This window comes from Molothrus ater, chromosome Z (assembly GCF_012460135.2).
Source record: "Molothrus ater isolate BHLD 08-10-18 breed brown headed cowbird chromosome Z, BPBGC_Mater_1.1, whole genome shotgun sequence".
Classification (NCBI taxonomy): Eukaryota; Metazoa; Chordata; class Aves; order Passeriformes; family Icteridae; genus Molothrus; species Molothrus ater.
In genome coordinates, this window is record NC_050511.2 from 64,789,332 (window position 1) to 64,810,315 (window position 20,984).

Below are 20,984 nucleotides of genomic sequence, written 5' to 3' on the forward strand. Positions count from 1 at the left end.
TGAGTTGGGGGAGGTTTATGTTGTGTAAGAGCCTAAATGAGGGATGTGGGACTCCATGGGGCTCTCCAAAATGCATTTTATTCCATCCAAGATGTTACAGGCAGTCCAGAGTCATGGGTGACAGAGCCTGTGCCTACAGCTGTCAGCTCCAGCTGCAGGCAGGTCTGGAGACCCTTTGGTTTTGGTTACAATGCATTATATACTTTTCTTTAGCTTAGCATCTTAATACAGTAGAACCAATCTATACCTTAACTATTATCTATAGCCTATCATAACTACTATAATTACCATATTCATGTTACTGTTCTCCAATCACTAAAAGTTAGTACATTACAGTTTAAGCTAGAAGTTGTTTTTGTTTTCTTGCAGTGGAAAATTCTGAGACCTTTTTTCTACTTTCTGACTTGTTTGCCTGTGCTCTCTTTCTGCTTGGTAAAAACACCTTCTTGTTTGAGGTGGGTTTATCTTTTGCTCTAAGTCATAAAAACCCCTTCTAACTAACACACCCTTTGTCTTCTTGCTTATCCAGTAAGACTGGCTCAGCAATTCTTTTCTTCTATATCAAAACTTGCTTCCATCTCTATTCCTTTATCAGACTCTACATTTAAAAATCTTTCTGCTAAGCATACATATTTGTGAGACTTTCTTGTCAAACTTTCATCCTTCCCAACAAGGTTGGATACCAGGAAAGGTTTTCCCCCAGGCTGTGGCTGGGCCCTGGAACAGGTGGCAGGACACCAAGACTGACAGAATTCAGGAAGCATTTGGACAATGCTCTCAGGAACATGATGTGACTCTTGGGATGCCCTGCATGGGACCAGGGCTTGGACTCCATGATCCTGATGGGCCCCTTCCAACTCAGCATGATTCTATGATTCTGTGGTCTTTCTCCTGGCCACCTGTGGGCTGGAAAAAGTTAAAAACCATGACAGCTGCTGGAACAGGAGGTCTCTGACACTCTTGTCTCCATTTGCTGTCTAAAAAAAGTGTGAGGCATTGTCACCAAAGAAAAATTAATGCTACTCAAGAGAGCAGTTAGTGATGCTTACCTTTATACATTTTCCCCTGAATTATGTAGAGATATATCCATGTGTGTTTGTGTATATTATTGGCAATTCTAGAGGACTACCTAACACTACCTTCAGGTTGGGTAGTTCTGTTTCAAATCCAACAGCTTTGGTTGTTTTACAGCTTTCTGGTCCTGAGGATTTTTTTTTTTTTTCCAGATTACTTACTGTCTGAATTCTGCTTTGGAACCAACAAGAGAACCATCATATGCCCACATGTTATGGGGTCTGCAAATCTTGCAAACAATGTGTAGATCCAAGTGATGGTGATGAGAATTAAATGCATGAGATACTGAATTAATTGTGATTAATTCCACTCCATCAAATTTGTCATTAATTTCACTCCATCCTCCACTGAGGGTGAAGGCTAGGAGGGTTGAGGGCAGCCTCTATGAAGCAAAATCCTTGCTGTTTTTCAACGTCTAAATCCCAGGAGTCTGTTAATCTTTTTCATAATTTGGTTATTACTGAGGGACAGCAGTACTGCTGATGAAAACAAAGTGCCTGAGCTGATGAACTCCACTTGTGACTCAGGAAAAGAGGAGATGATGGGGCGGGGTGATCTAGACATCAGGTGCAATGCTATGTGCAATGCAGTAAATCAAATCTCTTCCTCTTCCACTCTTACTCCCACACAAAGGGAAACTAATTGTATGACTCCACACAGTGCAGATGCAAACACAAGACATTTGGAAGCTGAGCCTTGACTTTAAGCTAACAGAACATTCAACTAGTTCAGTGCATAATCACAGTCAGAAATCCATGCATGGATATTTTGTTCCAGGGACGTGCAATATAGGTGGGGTTTTAAAATATATCTGAAGGGGTTTAGCTTCTTAGATTCCATTGAAAGATAAGGAAAGTTGCCCTCCTTCCCTCTGCTTCTTTTAATAGTTTCTGTAAGGACAGACCCTTCCATCAGCCGGCATGGTGTGTGGTGGCCATGCTTCTGATAGGTGTCTGTAGTGTTTTTGAGCAGTGCAGCAAGCTCAGCTGAGGAAATTGCCATTAGCTTTTCTGAGAAAGGTAAACTCTCATCATCTCTAAAGGTAAGTACATGTTGATGATTGCTCCCAAAAATGGATAATGGCTTAGGCTCTCAGCTAGTATGAAATTACAGGGGTGAATTCAAAGAACCAAGCTCATTAACACAAACTGCAGAGCTGATGAACCTTGAATAGCTGGAAATGCTGGGCTTTGGATTTTATGATTAGGCTTCTGATAGGAAAGAGAGACATGAGAGACCAAGAAAGCAATTAATTCTGTCAAAAAACAAACAATATCTGACTCATCAGCATGAGCAGCAGGAAGATCTCTAAAACTTGTCCTTTGAAGCCAGGGTACTGTAACAGAGCTGTTTGAATAAAGAGGATGGAAAAGTACAAAATGCACAAAATGCGCTCCTTCTTGCCTGGCTTTGTGTCCAAACTGCCATGTCTTTCTTTTCAGCTGCTGTGGAATAACACCCAAGTCAAATAATTTTCATTTGTTTTCATTTCTAGGGTATGTGAGTGCATTCAGAGTGAGCCTTGCAGATTTACTCAAAATTAATAACAAAGCATCTGTCTTCTGACTGTTCTTGATGCATCTGTACAGCCTTATAATATGAAAATAAATTAATTTTATAATACACTGCACATGGTCTATCTTCTTATAAATGGAGACCATCCCCTGAGCTTCCAAAGAAGGGTAAGGTGTGAAATGCCTGAATATCTGACATGTTTATTAAAGATGTGAAGTTGTTATCTGACGTGTTTATTAAGGACTGTGTGGAAGTAAGGTCTCCAAATGTATGATGCTTGTCAGGGGCTCTGCAAGTGTTGTTTCCCTAACAAAGGAGGTTTTGCACGCATTTCCCAGAGGGAAGGTGATTCACCATGCCAGGTTGAAACCCAGTACACTGCAATGTAAGCAGCTCCTGAGACTTGGTGGCACAGTGTATGGAAATCCAGGCATGACTCACTCACTCAATATGGGATTGCAAGGGGGTATTTGCAGTAATTGAGCAGAACTTCAGCATCATATCCCCCCTGTTCTGTGCAGAAGTACCATGCAAGAGTAATCCTTTCTGATTCAGCTGAGTGTTCAGGGAGGTACTTGATCCCATACACGCACTTAAACAGGACAGGAGACTGATTTAAGCAAGTAAATAGGATTAAGTGCAGGCTTAATGGTTTTGCATCACACACAGCTTGTGCTATACGACTTTCTAAAGCCAAGAATGCCTTTTGTTTTCTGAATTGATTTTTCTCAAGCCTGGGGGGCTGAGGAAGGAGAACAATCCAATTGCAGAGACAATATTGGACAGCAGTGGGAGATCCCTGCAAATTTTCTGTAACCATCAGTGGACTGGAGTGCTCCATTTTCTGAACACACAGGGGGAGAACTTCAGCCCAGCTTTAGAAAAGGTGGACTCAGCATGGCTCAGCACCATCCTGGGAGCCAGGAGGGGGAAGAGATGAGGGCAATGTTAACACTGCCTAACTGTAGACACATAAATTCAGTGCCTGAATGAAGAGTGTGATTCACAATTGCTGTATATATCTGGAGACAGGCAGTCTCCTCCATAGTGTGACTCAGAATGACCTCTGGAACCTATAGATGCTCTAGAGGAGGCTATGTCTATTAATTTTAAAGTAAATACAAATAAATATTCAAGGTATTATGAATACTTCTTCCTGAAAAGCTTCAAATTTGATGCTCAAAGTCTTGAAAGAATTTTGACTAGTTTTTGCTGGAGACTCAATATCCTGTGTTTGCAGTGCCCAATACACACTTGTTGGCTGTGTTACAAAGCCAGTTATGTTTAACTGTCTAAACTGTTCAAAGCCCCCCACAGACTTATGGCTATCTTGTGCAGTATGAGAGTAGAGTTATTTTTCTGTTAGATCAATTGCAAAGATCTGAATTCTTTGGGAAATTTTTCACCCCCAATTGCTAAAGGGACAACCAAACAAGCAAATCTCCCTTCCTCTTCTGTCCCACTGCAAAATTACCTTCACTATTAATACCACTATGATGGAAAATCCAAGCTGAAATTTAGCTTTAAACTCTGTTTTACCAAATTAGTGCTGCAGCTTCTTCCTTCATGATAGGAGCTGCTACATTCTAGCACCAAGGAGACTTTACATGGAGTTGTACATGGATGGAGTTGCTACATATGCACGTGTGTATTTTTCTGTTTAAAAGTGTAAGCAATGACCTGCATTCAGACAGCTTAATTCCTGAAACTCATGGATGAAGTGATGTTTTTAATAACTACTGGTATTTTCAAAAAAGTTTCATTGAAGGGTGGCTCACCTCTCTGAAGTGAGGTAAGAGAAATACAATGTAAAAGAGGAGAAGCTCATAGCTGAGAGTTCAGACTAAATCCTCAGTTTTTAATATGTCTCTCATTAACACTGAGTGAGGGTGGAGGTAGCTCAGCTCCCTGCTGAACTGTGGGGCTGAACTTTGTCCTGACATCATGGATGTTTGTGGTGCTCTGCACCCCACCAACGTTATTCTGAAGAGAGGAATTAATTCTGTGGGTCTAATGGGGCTGGCATTTGGCTCTCCTCTTTTTCCAGCCATTATGGATCTGTTTCACATGAGCCCTTTGTGCAACAGCACAGGCAGAGAGAGCTGCACGCCCCTGGTCCTAAGTGCGCTACCTTATCAGAATATATGGCCCTGCATTATGCTGCATGTTTATGGTTTGAAACACTGGCTGATAATGTGGCCATAGTCAAACAAAATGCTGAATGCAACAGCAATCAATTCATTTGTTTTGGGGAAAGAATATGACATCAGAAAGAAAGAGATACATGCTTAGCTACATTTGATTGGAGGCAGTCAAATAGCTGAAAGAATATAAACATTAAAATATATTTTCCTCATAAACACCCACTTTCATATATTATCTATTTATTTTTCTCTGGTATCTTAGTGGGACTTGGAATATATTAGATGTATTTTTTTTTCCAGTAGGCATTTAGTGCATTGCTGGAAACAAAATTTCTCATTCTTTCTGATTACATTATTCTCACAAATAACAGTAGGAGAAGTGATATTTTTAATGGGCACTTGTGTAATTAAATAGAAGAATGTTCACAGAAATTAGCTTTATTAGTGCCTAGAGTGGTTGGAGTTTGAACCTTTTCAGTCTGCAGTTAGAAATATTAGATAGCCAATTGATTCCGAGCAAAATACACATTTCTAGAGTTTTTCCTTTTCTAAAACGCTGCTGTGAATGGAATGGTCCCTCAGAGCTTTGAAAATGGACTTCCTGAAAGGAAATACTTGATCAAACAGAAAGAGTTTAGGCTGTGCAGGTACTCTGTGTTGTAAAATAACTCTTGATTTTTCTCCCTGTAATTTTTCTTCTATAATTATTTTCACAGCTGTACTAACTCAGATGCCAACTTTTGTTATGGAGAATTACAAATCCTCCAGATTTGTAATGTTTGGAAAACTGCAGTGGCAGAGGTTGGCTTAATGTTGTAGAAGGAGACTCTCAGGGACAGTGCAGTCTCTCCTGTTGCTCTCATGCACAAGGAGTTAATTGTAGCTGTCACCTCCATCGTGTGATCTATGCACAAAAAAAGCAACAATCAGGTGTTCACCCTTCCTGTGAATGTGCTCTTTTAACAAACAGACCACATCCTCATTTAATCTATGACATTAAGTTAATTCAATAAGAAATGCTAGAGCTAGCATTTTTATTTTAAGGCCCCCCTTTTCTCTCTTAAATTAGCCTTCTATTTACTGAAAATGCTTATGTTTGTTTACAGAGTGAAGAGGAGAGGGAGAGGTAAGAAAGAGGACACTTCATTTGAAGACTAAATTAACAAGTTTGGAGTTACAAGATGTGACTTATCAGAAACTCTGATTAGAAAACTCAAAGCTGGTGAAGGTAGAAAGTTCAAATGCAGCATTTCAAAAGTCAGTCAACTTGTTTAGTGTGGAAGCTAGGTAGTTTGCTGTAATTTAGGCTTAGATTTCTCTCTTTTCTTAAAGCTACTTCAGAAATCAATTTTCTGTGTACATTTGCTGTAAGTATTTCTCATAAGGGAATGTGTCCATTCAAATCACATTAAGAGTGTTTTAATTGTTTTTAGGGCATTTGACAAAGCAGATTTTGTAATTGAGAGGTTATTGGTTACACTATGTACAGTGTACAAGGGTTTAAGGGCTCTTTTCTCTGCTGGCTTGAAATGTGAGTAGTGGTGGAGGGAACAACAATTATTTCAACAGTTTTCATGCAAGGAAGTGAAGACCCATGTGTTCACCTTTACCCCCTGACTCTTTTTGCTGCATTATTTCATTTTAGTGCTTCTGACACACACATCTGTGTATTAAACAGGCAGAATTCTTTTAACTGTCGGAATTACAGACAGTGCTGCTGTCAGTGATGTCCACAGCAAACCTTACTTGGCTGCTGTTGTGAGAAGGAAACAAGTGAGTGTTACTGCTGAAGAGATCCCTTGGAAGCCCTCATTCTCAGTACATTCCACATTTCTTTCCACCCAATCCTGGTTATTTCCCCAAACCATTATTTTTCATTCTAAACTCAATTTCCCATTCCTTTTAAGTCAATAGCTTGACTTTATCTTACTGTTTTCTTAACAAATGTTAAGACCACACACTGAGCTCTGCTAACACATTGTATTATGCTACTAGTAGACAAATTTTAACATCACATCACATACATGTTGCAGTTGCTGTTGTAACATGCCTTTTAAAAAATACGTTTATTGGATGAAATTGTCTCTTTCTCAAGAAAAAATCTGGTTCTTCAATATAATTTATTATGCCTTTTAAAATTCTGTCTGTTCAATAAAATCTTTGCTATATTATAAATACCTGTAACGAAAATATAATTTAAAATTCTGAGAGAAAACTTTTTTTTTTTTTTTACTTTTACATTTTTCACAAAATCCACACAGGCACCAAGGAAAGACTAACAATAAAAATAATTTACTCCTGTACAAGCTGATCTGGGTTGGAAACATTCAAAAGAGAGATTTTAAACTTGTCATCTGTTGAAACTTTGGCTACAGCATAGGAACTGATCTTAAAACAAAGGAAGGTCTTTTGCTTCCCACCCTTTTAACCTGAACATTTCTTTCAAGGCCTGGTGGAGTGTTGTTAGTACTTTCCTCACTGTAATGTACCTGAATGAGGACTGGCTAAATTTGTTGTTATCTGAGGGAAACAGCCTCTAAGCTTCATTGCACAGGACTAAAAGTGGCCCTTACCTTGCCATATGAGTCTATTCTGAAAATTAAACATTAGTGAAAATAAGTGCTCTCATTCTGTAATAGCAGCAATTAGAAATTTTCATGGTTTGCTTGTTCATTAGTTATGCATTGCCAGAAAGCTTTTACGTGGAAAGGACAGCAAAGGGAAAAGCTTTCTGATCTGGACCACTTGCAGGAATTTTTTTTTTTTTAAATGACTTCTCTTCCTAACCAAATTTCTTAGTAGAGAGGGAGTGATTCAGTACAAGCAGCATTCAGTAGCAGAGATATTACCCTTCAACTGCTGACTAGAAGAATATTAAAGAATCCTTAAAACTGGCAGGCTAAGCCCAAGACAGGCATGAAGCCACCACAAAGAATGTTTTTTAAAATCTTACATATGGTAAGAAAATTTTCAAGGTTGTCTTTAGAGAAGTCCTTTTTTTCTACAGAATTCTTAATTAGTTACAGTAAATAGGTTTACCTTTAAATTACAGGATTTACTGTGAAGTTTGAAAAACTTTTATTTGAACTGAAGGATTATGAGCAAAATGTAAAATTCCTGTCTTAGAGACACTTGCATAATTTTAAGGAATGGACAGTGAGAAATAATCTAATCAAATATTTCTAGAGAGTCTGCAAAACACATTTCAATAGTAGGCAAAAAGAAGAAAAGTAAAAAGCAGTCAGCACTTTTTTGGGTTTTCTTTAGTACTTCAATGAGATAACTATCCCCTAGGAATCTTCATTTCCTTGTTCTAGATCCCCTAGCTTTTCTGAGCATCCAACATGGCTTTTTTTTTTTTTTTCAGTTATTAGAAGCAAAATAATATATAATTTTGACTCTCATTAAAGAGGTATGTGTGGAAAACTGCTAATGTTAGGGGGTTGCTCACCCTAGCTGCTTTCTGACAGCCACCTCTGCCTCAACCTCTTCCTTCCACACCACATTCCAGGGCACTCCACCCTTCTCAGGGCACTATTCTTTCTTTTAAATCTCAGACAATTTTGCCTCATCTTCCTAGATATTTTGGGTATTTTAGAGTCTTTGGGTGGACTTTTCTGCAACAGCTAGCCTCTCTGTTCCACTTGGCCTGGCTGCTTGCAGATGTAGGCATCTCAGAAGGCAGCTTTGTACTGCTTTGGAGACCTGGCTGAGGCTCCACAGGTAGGAGGTTGGAGCCCAGAGCTCAAATAATTGACACAAACAGGTCAGTACTCCATCAGGTGATGCATAACTCATGAAAAGAAAGCCAAGTGCTCTGAAGTGAGACTCTGCCCTCATTAAACACATAGGGCCCAGAAAGACCAGGCTCATAATTCAGGCACTTCATTTGGGTAAGTTCCAAGTCTGCTGGAGAGGATGCGATCCCATGGTCTGGGATGCCTCAGCAGGGGCTCTTTTTTTATTTGTGTGTTTCGGTCTGTAGTCTAAATTGTGAATAACTTCATCAGTGATCGCTGATGCCCCAGTCCAACCCCAGCCTCCCAAATGTTCCTCTACAGGAGAACAGAAGGGCAAGGGAGCATTGTTTGGAGGAGGAACAAAACACCTATGATGGAAGCAGTACTGGCTGCAAGTATTAAATCAGAATAAATGACAAATATAACAAAGACTGCAATATTCATGACAAATCCATGGATGAGAATATATCCCCATAGCTTTGGCAGTTTGGTTCAAAACTGCTTGGTAATTCAGGTTTTGAATCCTACTGCATGCTTAAGTGAAGAGGGTGGAAGAATAAGCAATGTGAAAATTGTTTAAAATAGAGTATTAGGGTTTTCAGGGGAATACTATTGCATTTCATGCCTGAGGGGGCAAATCTACTCTGAAGAAAGGTTTTGAAAAAAGATAATACTAAAAAGTGTAATTTTCCTGTCTTATCCCCTCACACCCGTTTTTTCCCTTCCTTGATATTTGTATTAAATATGAAGCAATCAAAGCAGCAATCACACAACTAGAGCGTACACAGACTTTGGAAAAAACACTACAGGTGGGGAGAATGAATATTTCCAACTCAGTGCCATACCCTACAGTTAATTTCCTTCATTTATGATATCAACCAAAGCTTGCAGCAGTCTATCATCTCTATGCTTGTAAGGTTTGGCATTGTAAAAAAGATCAACGTAGTCACTGTACAGACTTTCTTCTGAGCCTCTTAACTGGGAGGGCTTGTTCAATTTTCTGAGGGCTTGATAGAAGTGTTCGTATGGAATGTTTAACTTCTCACTTGCAGTCTTCTTTGGCAGCTGCTTCTGATCCATCTGTCTGCTAAAAGCACTTTGCAGTAAATGCAGCATGGCTTCTGATGGGGTTTTATCTTCTGCTTTGTCGCTGCTGGTGTCTTCTGTGGCCTTGGGTTTTTCACTCAGGCTCTCCAGTGTGGTATGGTCCTGGAATACAGATTAGCATGAAAAAAAGGTCAGGTGTCAATGAAAGTCTGACTGGATTAAGTCTTACTCAGAATGGCGATCTCCACCTATGTGTGGGAAAACATAATTTTTTCATTCAGGAGCCACTTGGGCATCTAGAAAACAAGCAGACCATTATCAACCAAAACAAACTTTTGAAAGGACTACACTGTAAAAAAATATCAAACCCTCCTGCAATACAAGCACTTATAAATTCAGATTCCGCATTGGCAGGATACAACACATCATTGCATACCCGTATTTGTCCCAGTCTTAGGAGATAATTCTGGTTGTGTCATGAGACACAGCACTCTAAATGAAGGAAACATATATGCAGTGGTGATGGCAGTTCTGATTGTGCCTTGTACTCTTAGGAAAAGGATGGAACCAGTGTTTCCATGAAACGTTCTCTGTAGATGATCTCACCTGAGAAAAAGACAGTGAAGTATGGCTAATGGGTGATCATAACACATACCTAGGAGACCTTGGAAGACTAATCCCAAGTACAGGTTCACAGAGAAGCTGGTGAGAGGCATGAACTTATTTCAACACTAATATATGCCTTCAGAGCTCCCTCATTCAAACCAGAACTGCATTTCTAACTGAACACTCATTTTATCTTCATGTAATTTTTACCATGTCCACCCATTTTCTCCTACAGCACCTGCTGAATCCACTTTTACTTTCTTCCAATTTGTTTTTTTGCCCGTGACTGCCAGACCTGGGGACATTTATGTAATGGATTTAGAGACCATTATCGCACTCACCTTTCATAACCTGTCTGAGGAAGGTTAAACTATCTGTGCTTTATGGATGTCCTAATTACTTAATGGGGAGACAATTTGATGTGATGGGATTATTTTCTGATGCTGTTGATGTAATCAAGCACTATGAAAATGTGCATTACTACCATCCTGTGCTTCCTGCAACCCAAGGTCACCCTGCCTTGCTGTATTTTTAGAGCACTGTTATCTGTAGGGTAAACAGGGGGTGCTAAAGGATCTGGCAGCAACAGGTCCATGGGGCCAAACCTTTTGAATCAGTGAGTCCCTGATTTTTCTCAAGCTCTTTGTTTCTGAAATTCCTTGCAAACTCACTGGAAGCACTCCAGCAGGAAAAGTTCCTTTAGAATGTGACACTTGTTCTCATAGAATTACATAAATTTAGTGTGTCTGTCAGAGGTGTCTTCCTCCCTCCTTCCACCACCCAGCTGCATTAGCCACAGAGTTCCTTGCTTTGGGAGCAATTTCCTGTTATCATCCCAAATCCCTTATATTTTTGCAATTTGAAGGAGAGACTCATAAAAATATCAGTTGTTGACATGGGCAAAATTATGATATGCACTCAAAACCAATCAGGAGTTAGATGAAATGAATACAAAAAAATATGTGTCTTCTTTCTAGGCAAAAAAAAAAAACCTCCAAAAAACCAACATTTTCTTTTAAACTGAAAAACTTGTAAGGAATAAATGCAATATAACTCTACCTCTACAAGATCAGTCATCTTCTCCACTCCTCTTCTGTCATTCTGCACAGCATTGTAGGACGTATACACACGTGGCTGCTTCATGTGTTCAGGCTGGGTAGCAGTGCCATGCAAAATCAATTTCCAGTTTACAATCCTCCCCTCATTTTGTATTCGTCTGGACTGAAAAACAAGCGTGGCATCAGAATGGGCTCTCAGGACATAAAAGAGCAAAATAGACACTTCAATGCAAAGTACACAGAAGCAACCAAAGCAAATTATCAGGCTTTCAATACCTACCTATGGAGTATGATTCATAAGCACAAAAACCCCAGATGTAGTAGAGATAGAGTGTATTAGAATGTGGGATTTAATACAATAGCTTGTAAAAATTATTGTAAATTATTGTAAAAAAAACAAACCACTCAAAATATTCACATTTTGATGTAACATTATTAATTCATCATGTAAGCATCAAAGGAATTTGGTCATAACACAGAATGCTAGAAGTTATTGAAGTAGTATTTTGCATGATTACAACTTGTTCACTAGGCCGTTCCTTGGTAATTTCCTTATTAGAGTTACCACTGGAAATGATAATGTGAAATACTATACTTTTTTATTACGTGGTGTATAACAGCAATCTGAAATATAATGTGTGGAAGCAAGCAGCAAATGTTTATTTATAAATTTTGGTGGCAGTAGAAATAGAAATGGAAGCAGAAATAGAAGTAGAAAGTGGAAGAGAAAACTAGAGAAAAAACTAGGGAAAAAACCTACAAGGTGAGGACAGAATGTATTATGCCTTGAGGACAAAAATTTTTATTGTAAGCTTCAGGAGGTTCTCACTTGAAGTGAGAGCTAATTTACAAACAAAATTCTCTTCTTAACTTTGTTCCACAGAAATGCATTCAAAGAGCAGGATATCTGTAACCATGGGACTATCTATAAGCCTGCAGCATTAACACTACACTGCTGATAGTAATATTTACTCCTGGTGCCTTGTCCATCTGCTCAGCTCTTGGCAACACCCTCCTGTTTACAATTTGAGGCCAATAGAAGCTAAAGGCTCGGTGTCTAACAGGAAGCTTTCAGTTTTTGGCAAGATCTGACCCCTAAGGACAAGCTTATTAACAGACAATTTCAATGAGATGAGTGAGTTTGATCACTCTCTCTTTGAAGGGAATTATTTTTCAGTTGCCTACCAAGCAGCTTAATTCTGGTGTTTTGCTGTTGTAATCCATATTCCCCAGGTAGCTTTGGTGAACTGATTTATTTCATATCTGTAGACTACTTAGCTTTAATCCTTAAACATTGTTCAGCACTAGATACTCTCAGCAAGAAATTAGGGGAACGCATACATCAGAATAGATTGCTGAGATCCCCCCAAAAAATCATTAATTTGAAAGGTTCCCAGATGATGAAAGCTATGCACATGGACCAAGAGAAGTCTAGATCCATGCTGTGTTCTTCTCTGCAGAAAAGAATTTCCAGTTAACCATATGTTAATTTTACTTCATATTTCAATCCAAGAATCACAGAAAACTTTGTCAAGTGATTAATTTTGGTGACGTGTGTCTGAAAAAAACAGGCATGTCACGAAAAAAACAGGCAGTGAAATGAGAATGGGGTTTTGCATGTAGATAAAGAACAAGAAAATCTGACCCTATCTTTTTTCTTTAATCCTTAACCCAGCTGGATATCTTTAATAACCTCTCATTTAGCTTGCTTAATGAGCAGGCTCATTACTACACGTGCTTTGTAGTGATGAGTGATCATTTAATCAGTTTTAGCTCCCAAACACAGCTAGTTAGCATACAGGCATACTCACCATATCAGTAATTCTTAAAATCCAGGTGCCTGCTGGATTTTCCCCCCATGTGTGGACAGACATGAAGTCCCAGTTCTTGAAGCCATTGGGAGATTTGTCCCTCTCTCTCTCAGCCAGTAAGACAGTGCTGGTCCCTGTGTGGGTGCAAGATCAACACTCTGATTGTCCATGCACTGCCTGCTCCTACTTTTCATATTTGTCAGCTTGCACACTGCCTAGAGCAGAGATGACCTGGAAAATACACTGTTCAGCATTGCCTCCTTCAGCAGTGGCTCCTGTAATTATTTTTACAGCAGTGCTTAGGAGTGCACAAGCTGTTAGGTCACACCAAGAAGGTACATCTTGTTCAGTGTTCTATCTCTGGCACGAAAAGGTAGTGAATGCACATCAAAGAAGCATAAAGAGAAGGTTTCAGGCACAACCAGCCTTTCCCACTGATGAGCTGTTCAAGAAACTTCTGAAATGGAAGTTTTGAAGGTAAAACTCATGCAGTACTATGAAACCACAGTCTTGTCATGATTTCTTCACTGGTTCAGGTGGTTTTTTTTTCATGAGCGGATGTATATTTTTACAGCCTGGTCGTCCAACAGGGTGAAAAAAATGCATTTGCATTATTATTACAAAAATGCTGCAGCTCATAAAGCATTTCTGCAGCAAAAGAGGTCCTACTGCACAGGAGAAAATTTGTTTGGCTTGTTTATGTATAAGAAATAAAGCAAGGGAACAATATTTACATAATAAGGAGCAGTGAAGCCCCAAGGAGCCTTGTCACAATTTATAAATATATTTAAAGGCAACACAATAAATATAGAAAAAGAATGACATACATTTGCTACTAATGCTTTGCAGGAAAGTAGAAAAGCAGCAAGAAACAAGGGAAAAACAATTTAACCATGAAAGCAAAATGATAGTGCAGTGGAGGCAGCAGTACCTGATGATTGCTACTTAGAAACAGAAAAATTAGATCAGCCTGATATTTAAATTCATACGTGAAAGCTTGTGTTTTTCTTTCCTTTTAATACCAGTTGATCTAACAGACTTTACTCTTAGTTGTTTATAACATCTTTTTTCCTTTTTTTTTTTTTTCTTTTATTTCGGTCTTATTATGTTGTTTCTGGACATTGTCAAGACAGCTTGCCATATTCTAGCTCATTTAGTACAGTTGTACTGAGGTACCTAACAGAAACACTTTGTTTTTTTTAAATACACCAATGGGGAGATGCATGAAATAAAACCTAAGGAATCAGATATGCTCAGTTTTCCATTAGTCTGCTAAATCACAGGAAGTCTGATAAGAATTATTGATCTATAATCTGTTGTCTGCCGGAAGCCCTGAGGTTTCATAGGTCCAGTTGCCTCCATGAAAATGTTCTGTGCCTCCATTTTATGAAGTATGATTTTCAAATCTCTTTCCACACAAAGAACGCACAACAGGTGAAGGTTGAAGAGGGGTCTCTATCGCTCCCTGGATGCTTTATCCTCACTGGAGTTGTCCAATGATATATTTAGCTCTCTTTAACCACTGAAAACCACTTTTTTTTTTCCATGAAGTAAACGGTACACACTACAGCAACACAAATGAAATGTGTCTTTTCCTCCTGTACCTGATGGAGAAACCAGAGTGACATGCAGATCACCTCTACGGGAATACTCAATTGTTGCCTCGAGCTGCACATGCTCCAGAGATGCAATGGAGTTCTCTTGACCCTCGCAGGCTTTTGTGGGAATTTCAATAATGACTTCTTCATTTGCTCTTAATAATCTGTCAAAATTAAAGTAGTTTTTTGATTACCCACAGGGGCTCTTCTTTCTGGGTCATGAATGGCACTTTTAACAGCCATATCAGAATGATGAGGAAAGAAGAGTCAATGCCAGCTCAATTTAAAAAAGGGTAATGTCTGCTCTCAATAAAAAAAAGGTAATGTTCATGCTCTGCACAGGGAGAGAGTCTGCATAGCTTTCTCTGCACAGTTCCCATTACTTCCAAACAGAATGGGTATCTAAATCTCCACATAAATAATTCTAAGCTCAGGATCTTTGTTTTCGTAATATAACATACAGGACTGCAATAAAAATACATAAAGAGCAAGTGTGGCATACATCAGTAATGGGTCAACATTCTGTGAAACAGACAGAGTCCATAAAAACAATTTGATAGTGAAATAGCATAAATAATAAGATTACCAAGCAGTGACTCCCCAAAACACTGCAATATGTTTCTGCAGACAGACCTTTGTTGCAGTCACATGGTATAATTTCAGCCTTGAAATAGATAATTTTTTTCTGGATAAAAGTCCGTATGCCAGCGTGCAGAGACAAAAAGAGTCTAGATAGCCTTATTGATTAACCAGCTCAAGGACTAATGATAATTAATCTATCTGTTCAGGCTCGCTGTGCTGTTGGCATGTGGCTCATAAGACTTTTCAATGAGCCTTTGACACATTTGTGTTTCATAAGAGAAACTAAAGTTAAATATATCACCTTGATTACAACATACACAAGCCTGTCACAGGAGAAGAATTGCTGAGACCCATTACAGACACTTTTATTTTTAAAAAATCTTTGTGTGACATCAGTATCTTTTTATCTCTCTTCTGATGGTTGTCTAAAAATTCACAGCCTTGCTGATTGGGCTCAGCCTCACAGTATCATTCTTTTATACACTGTCTGCACAAGCAGACATAATAATCTTAGTCTTTGTTAAGGCTTCATGCTAGTAATTTCCATCAGTCTTACACTAAAAAAACAAACCAAGAAGCCATGCTGCTTGCCTGCCTCTGGGGAATACAGTCTGGCAAAACTAAATGAATCAAAAGTCCCTTATTCCTGTTCAGAGCAATCTGTGAAGAATATGATCCTTCAGGCTGTATTACAATAGATAACTGGTAATGCAAATCCTTACCTGGGTTCAAAGCTCTTGTCTTTGACAATGCACTCTCTCTTTTCTGGTACACTTTTCCATCTCTTGGGATCAGCTAAATCCACCAAAGCATTGGCATTGAGTAGCCCAAACCCGAATCGGCTGTTCACCATCAGTCCTGCTCCATTTTTTTTCCATCCTGGATTTCCAGCCAGTGGATCATATTCTGAGGTCCACACTACCAAGTGCTGCATATCCCTCCACGTTAGATCTGGGCTGTTTGGAAAATGCTCCTGGTTAGTTGTTTCGGGGCTATCTATCATTTCTCTATCAATTATTAGATTGAAACAGAACGTGCTTTGAATGCATATGGCATCCCACTGCTTTATAACACACAGCATTTTGCACTCATCCTCACAATACCTCCCTGGGAAAACAAGATTTCTGTGTCCTTGAAGAACAGGTATCTAGCAAGAGTAGAGTGAATCCTCCAAAACAATTCAGTCATTCAAAGTTAGCTAGCAACACTAGAATTTTCTACCCATCTTTTTGAACCTGGACTTTGAAAACTGGGTACTTGATTCCATCTGTGACTCACTCTACCCTTTAAAATATCTAATTTTTAATATCTAATATTTAATATAGGCTCATGCCACCAAAGGGGTGTGCAGTAGAAAATGGAGCTGAATTTACATGATATAAGCATCAAACCTGTGCACTACTGCCTAAGTGTTTTCTGTGAAAAAAACTCATTGTCCTGTCCTTTCTTAGTTTCCCCAAGGCCTAAATTCTGACTACCTCCCTACAGCATCCAAACCTGGCTGCTCCCTTCCTGCTCTGACAGACAAGCTTGGGCACCTTCTCTTTTATACCTTATCACTGGCAGAAATTCTTCTGTAAATTGGCTGAGGCTTAGCTTAAACTCCTGCAGCATATTGTCTTCATATCACATTCTCCTGAATCCATGAGCACACTCACTTTTAGGTGCATCTGACCAGAAATCAGTAAACGCTGTTGCCAACACACAAAATATTCCTCAGTCATCATGATTTATTCACATTGGTTCTACTTTTCTAGGAAAAAGTGTTGGGGCAAGTAGCTGCTTATTTTTAGTCATCAGCCTGAGCAAGTCTGACTGACAAAAAGTGGGGCCTCAGTATGAGGTAGTGCCTCTTAAAACAGGCATTTTGGGGAAGGCAGTGGGGTGGTTGAGAGAAAGAAGTTTCAAAGGTCATGGTGTGACATCTTACTTTGCTTCCAGCGCCAGAGCAAAAATTCCTGCTGCCAGAGGTGCAGATGCAGAGGTCCCTGTGTGAGTTTCTGTACACTCATTGTGAAGATCAACACTTGTCTGACAGAAAATAATAAAAATTACAAAAAAAAAAAAAAAAAAAAAAAAAGGAAAAAGAAAAAAGGAGCATAAATAAACAGTTGTAAATACTGTAGTACCCATACCCGCAGATGTAACCATGTGTCCCTTACTTGGTGCGTATTAATACACCCCTCACCAGCAGAAAAAGTGATGAGTGTTTAAATCTGTTCATATTTCAATCCACTCTTTTTACTTCAACTATAATTTTAGTATCAAAACGTTTTTTGTTGGAACAAAATACTCCCACTCTGAATATCTTATTTTAGTCTAAAGGTTTCACAATAAGTGTTTCAGGCTTACTGGTGATTCATGAAAACAGATCATTGTGTTGGGCCTAGAACATTCAAAATTACTGCTTACTAGGAAATTACTCATAGGATTAGCATTGGTGTTCTGCTCCCTCTTCAGCAGAAGAACTATAATTTGTAATGAATAAACACCAAACTCATCAGCCCATTTATCTAAATCTCGACTATAAAGAGAAGCCACATAGTAAGGACTGATCTCCAGCTAACTTGGAATGACGCTGTTTTAATCCCCATCAGTGCAGTGCATTGTAAAATTAACATCTACCAGGGCTGGACAGAAATTACAGGTGTTTCAGCACTATTGTGCCACAGCAATTTTCTTCAGCACAATTAAGGAAGGCACACAGACTGGTATGCCTGCTTGCTGAGTTTGGAAGGTTTGGAGGCACTGTTGTTGCTGTCTCTTGCCTTAAAAAATGTAACGACAAGGTATAACAGCAGCCCTGACATCACAGGTTTTCTTTTTGCTCTGAATCTCTCTTCATTTGCCCTTTGTGAAGAATAGTGCCATATCAAACCATGCAGAGACCACATCCCTACACAAACAGTGCTCACAAACCGCAGACAAATTCAGCACATTGATTTAACTGCATCGACACAATGATTTTGTTTAACCATAGCTTTAAGGTAAAAGAATAGAGGAATACAATCACCTTTTGGATTACAAATCCTTTAAATTTTCCAGACAAAAGCACTAAGCATATAACGCATAACATAAAGCAGGCACTGAAAGCCAAGCATTAAGAGGTTTCATTTATTATTTGCATATATTTTACCTTTCTATTTGTTCTGAAACTGGTAAAAGCAACTCACAATTCTTTGGTCAGTATAATCCCCGCTGCTGTATGCTGTGGCCAGAGTTGAAGAGCACTTCTCTGCATACCAGGGAGAAAGCCCTTGCTGAGAAGCACTGCTAATGGAGATGGTGTAGATGCTATCAGTGTAGCCATCACAGTCGCAGTTGTCACCCTGACGACCTCCGTTCCCTGAAGCCCACACGAAAATGGAGCCTTTCCCATTTCGACCCTAGGGGAAAAAAAAAAAAAAAAAGGAAAAAAAAAAGGAAACGAACGGTTATCAAAGAGATTTCAGATCTCACAATGTATCCTTAAGAACTCCTTTCCCCAAAAAAGCCTAATATAGCAAACATAGAAGAGGAGCAATTCCCATAAGCACTGTAGAAGACAGAGACAGAATAAACCAGCTTGCAATATCCCACTGCTCGCCCTACAGCACAACTCTTAATCTCACTCGCCTAGGTTTAGTGCTCCTGAAACAGCAGCTTTCCTCAGGTTCTCAAGTTAAAAAGAGAGTTTGTGTTCAATGAGTAAATTTTCCCACATATTTCTGTTTGATCCTCACCATTTCTAGAAAAAAATTTCTTTAAAAAAAATTGGCAAGTTTATCCGGGGTTATTTAATTTTCCTCTCCTGTACTCACAGAGGTATGGGTCAGGAGTGTGAGTGATGGACACACTGAAAACCCTCCCTGCTCTCACAGATCTGTGGGTCAGCATCACCAGCCTCCAGGCACAACCATGTAAAACATCACAGCTATCACATCACAGAGGAAACATGCATCACTCTGCAGTCTTAAACTGTACTCGTTCTTCAGAGGAAAAAAATGTTTCATGTGACAAGCAAAATGTCATGTGTTGTTCATTATTAATATATGCACATTTAATATTCCACAGCAGTTGGAATACAATTTATTTTTTTTATCATTCCACTCAGGTGAGATTTGAAGTTATTTATGCAAATGATAAGATATTTGCATCACTTAAAACATTAAAAACAAAGACAAATAAGGTGCACTCTGTGATACAAGTTCTAAATTTGGAAAGATAAGCCACAGCAACTACAGAAAATCATATAGTATCTTTGAGAACAAAGGCTGCAGTCCAGAAAAGCACTGGTGTTTCCCAGCACCTGCTCTGATTCCACTTAGAGTGATGGCAACACTTCCTTGGCTCTTCAGGTTAAGGCTGTGCTCAGGTGCTTCACCAGAGCAGCAGTGAAGGATCCAGGGATTAGAGCTGTTGTCAATCCCAGCACTGGCTGACTTTAAGCAGAATGGAAACCGGACAGACCTTTGCAAAAGGAATCCTTGAATCCTGAGAGACAAATGGGTAAATTTGTTCCTCATTACAAATAAAATAAGCTGCAAAAAAAAAAAATACTCTCCACCAAAGACCCTGCCTTTTCAGAGTAAGACCAATTAATATTTGTTGCCTAATTTTCACCTTTAATTCTCCCTCTGATCTTGCTACCTTCCTATGTGCATCTAACCTGTTACAAACTCTCTCCTCTGTCTCCATTATTCCCTCATATTGTCTTTGTCAGCTGTCAGCATTTAAATTGTTCTCTCTTTTTCTTCTTCTGCCTACTGATGTTAATTGCCCTTTATACAAAATTTTCTGTTTGTTTTTCCTTCAAGCTATTTCTCCCTTCTTCCCTCTATGATTCAGTCTTCCACTCTTTATTAGTACCTGTCCATCTTTAGATATCTTTTCACCTCACTGGCAAGAGCTAGAACAGTTTACTAATAAATTCATGGCAGCTCTCAGTTTGCACCCTATCACCCAACAGATCCAAAAAGTGTAACATGAAAAAAAGAAATCCATAAAAATATTGCTCCCAGTACTCCTCATCATGTATTTGTACTATTTTCATTTTAATTGGATCATGACATGCACCAATTTATAAATTAATGCAATTAGCACAATACAAGCTCATCCACAGGGTGCTAAAATGCATCACTATTTCACACAGCAAAATATTCATGAAGCAGGAATTTTGTATTAAATTTTATGGGCTTTCAGTGCAGAAATCCAATTACTGTTCAGTGTAAAACAAGCAGCAGAGAAGGGTGGGTGTAGGGTGAGACCAAGGCAGCAAAATTAAGGATGTAAAGAAAAAGCTTATCCATGGAGACTAGTAGATAAAAATCAGTTTAGAAAGCCCTAATGGTGTTTTCTCAAAAGTCCTTTCTGGCTGGAAATTTCTCTGGAAACTTCTCTCACCTGTACTATTAAAATACATTATGCCCATTCAAATATATTTGAGCAAGAACAGCACAAACCATTTTCATTTCTCCTCTGGTGTCAACCATTTTAAAACTCTCTTCCCTGCCAAATATTTTTGCTTTATTTTTCCCTGAAGTATCGTACCTGGTTTATCCCATACTCGAAAGCCTTCTGTGCCAATCTCCCAGGCCCCTCCACAGTTTTGCCATCATCATTAGGGCCCCAGCTTGCACTGTAAATATCCACATGTTCTGGGTTGAAACCGATTGAACTGGCCTCAATAGCGTCGGTGACTATTCCATCCAGCATCCGTATACCTTCACAGGGAAAAAAAAAAAAAAAAGAACCAGACTGGATTTACTTTCTGTTCCCTCCTCCTTGTCTTAGTTAACTGGTTTTAATATTTCCAGTAAAATTAAGCCAT

General features: G+C 39.0%; 1 protein-coding gene across 1 annotated transcript in view; it reads right to left on the minus strand.

Annotated features, from left to right (window-relative positions):
• Positions 1-6,699: 6,699 nt before the first annotated feature.
• PCSK1 (proprotein convertase subtilisin/kexin type 1) overlaps positions 6,700-20,984 on the minus strand; it is a 28,234-nt gene continuing 13,949 nt past the window's right edge. Inside the window, exons 7-14 of the mRNA XM_036402735.2 lie at positions 20,705-20,877; positions 18,349-18,561; positions 17,106-17,206; positions 15,898-16,131; positions 14,600-14,757; positions 12,996-13,129; positions 11,186-11,347; positions 6,700-9,682 (exon numbers count right to left, since the gene is read on the minus strand). Of these exons, the coding sequence (XP_036258628.1) occupies positions 9,326-9,682; positions 11,186-11,347; positions 12,996-13,129; positions 14,600-14,757; positions 15,898-16,131; positions 17,106-17,206; positions 18,349-18,561; positions 20,705-20,877 (1,532 nt within the window). The 3' untranslated portion in view covers positions 6,700-9,325. The remainder of the gene's footprint in view (positions 9,683-11,185; positions 11,348-12,995; positions 13,130-14,599; positions 14,758-15,897; positions 16,132-17,105; positions 17,207-18,348; positions 18,562-20,704; positions 20,878-20,984) is intronic.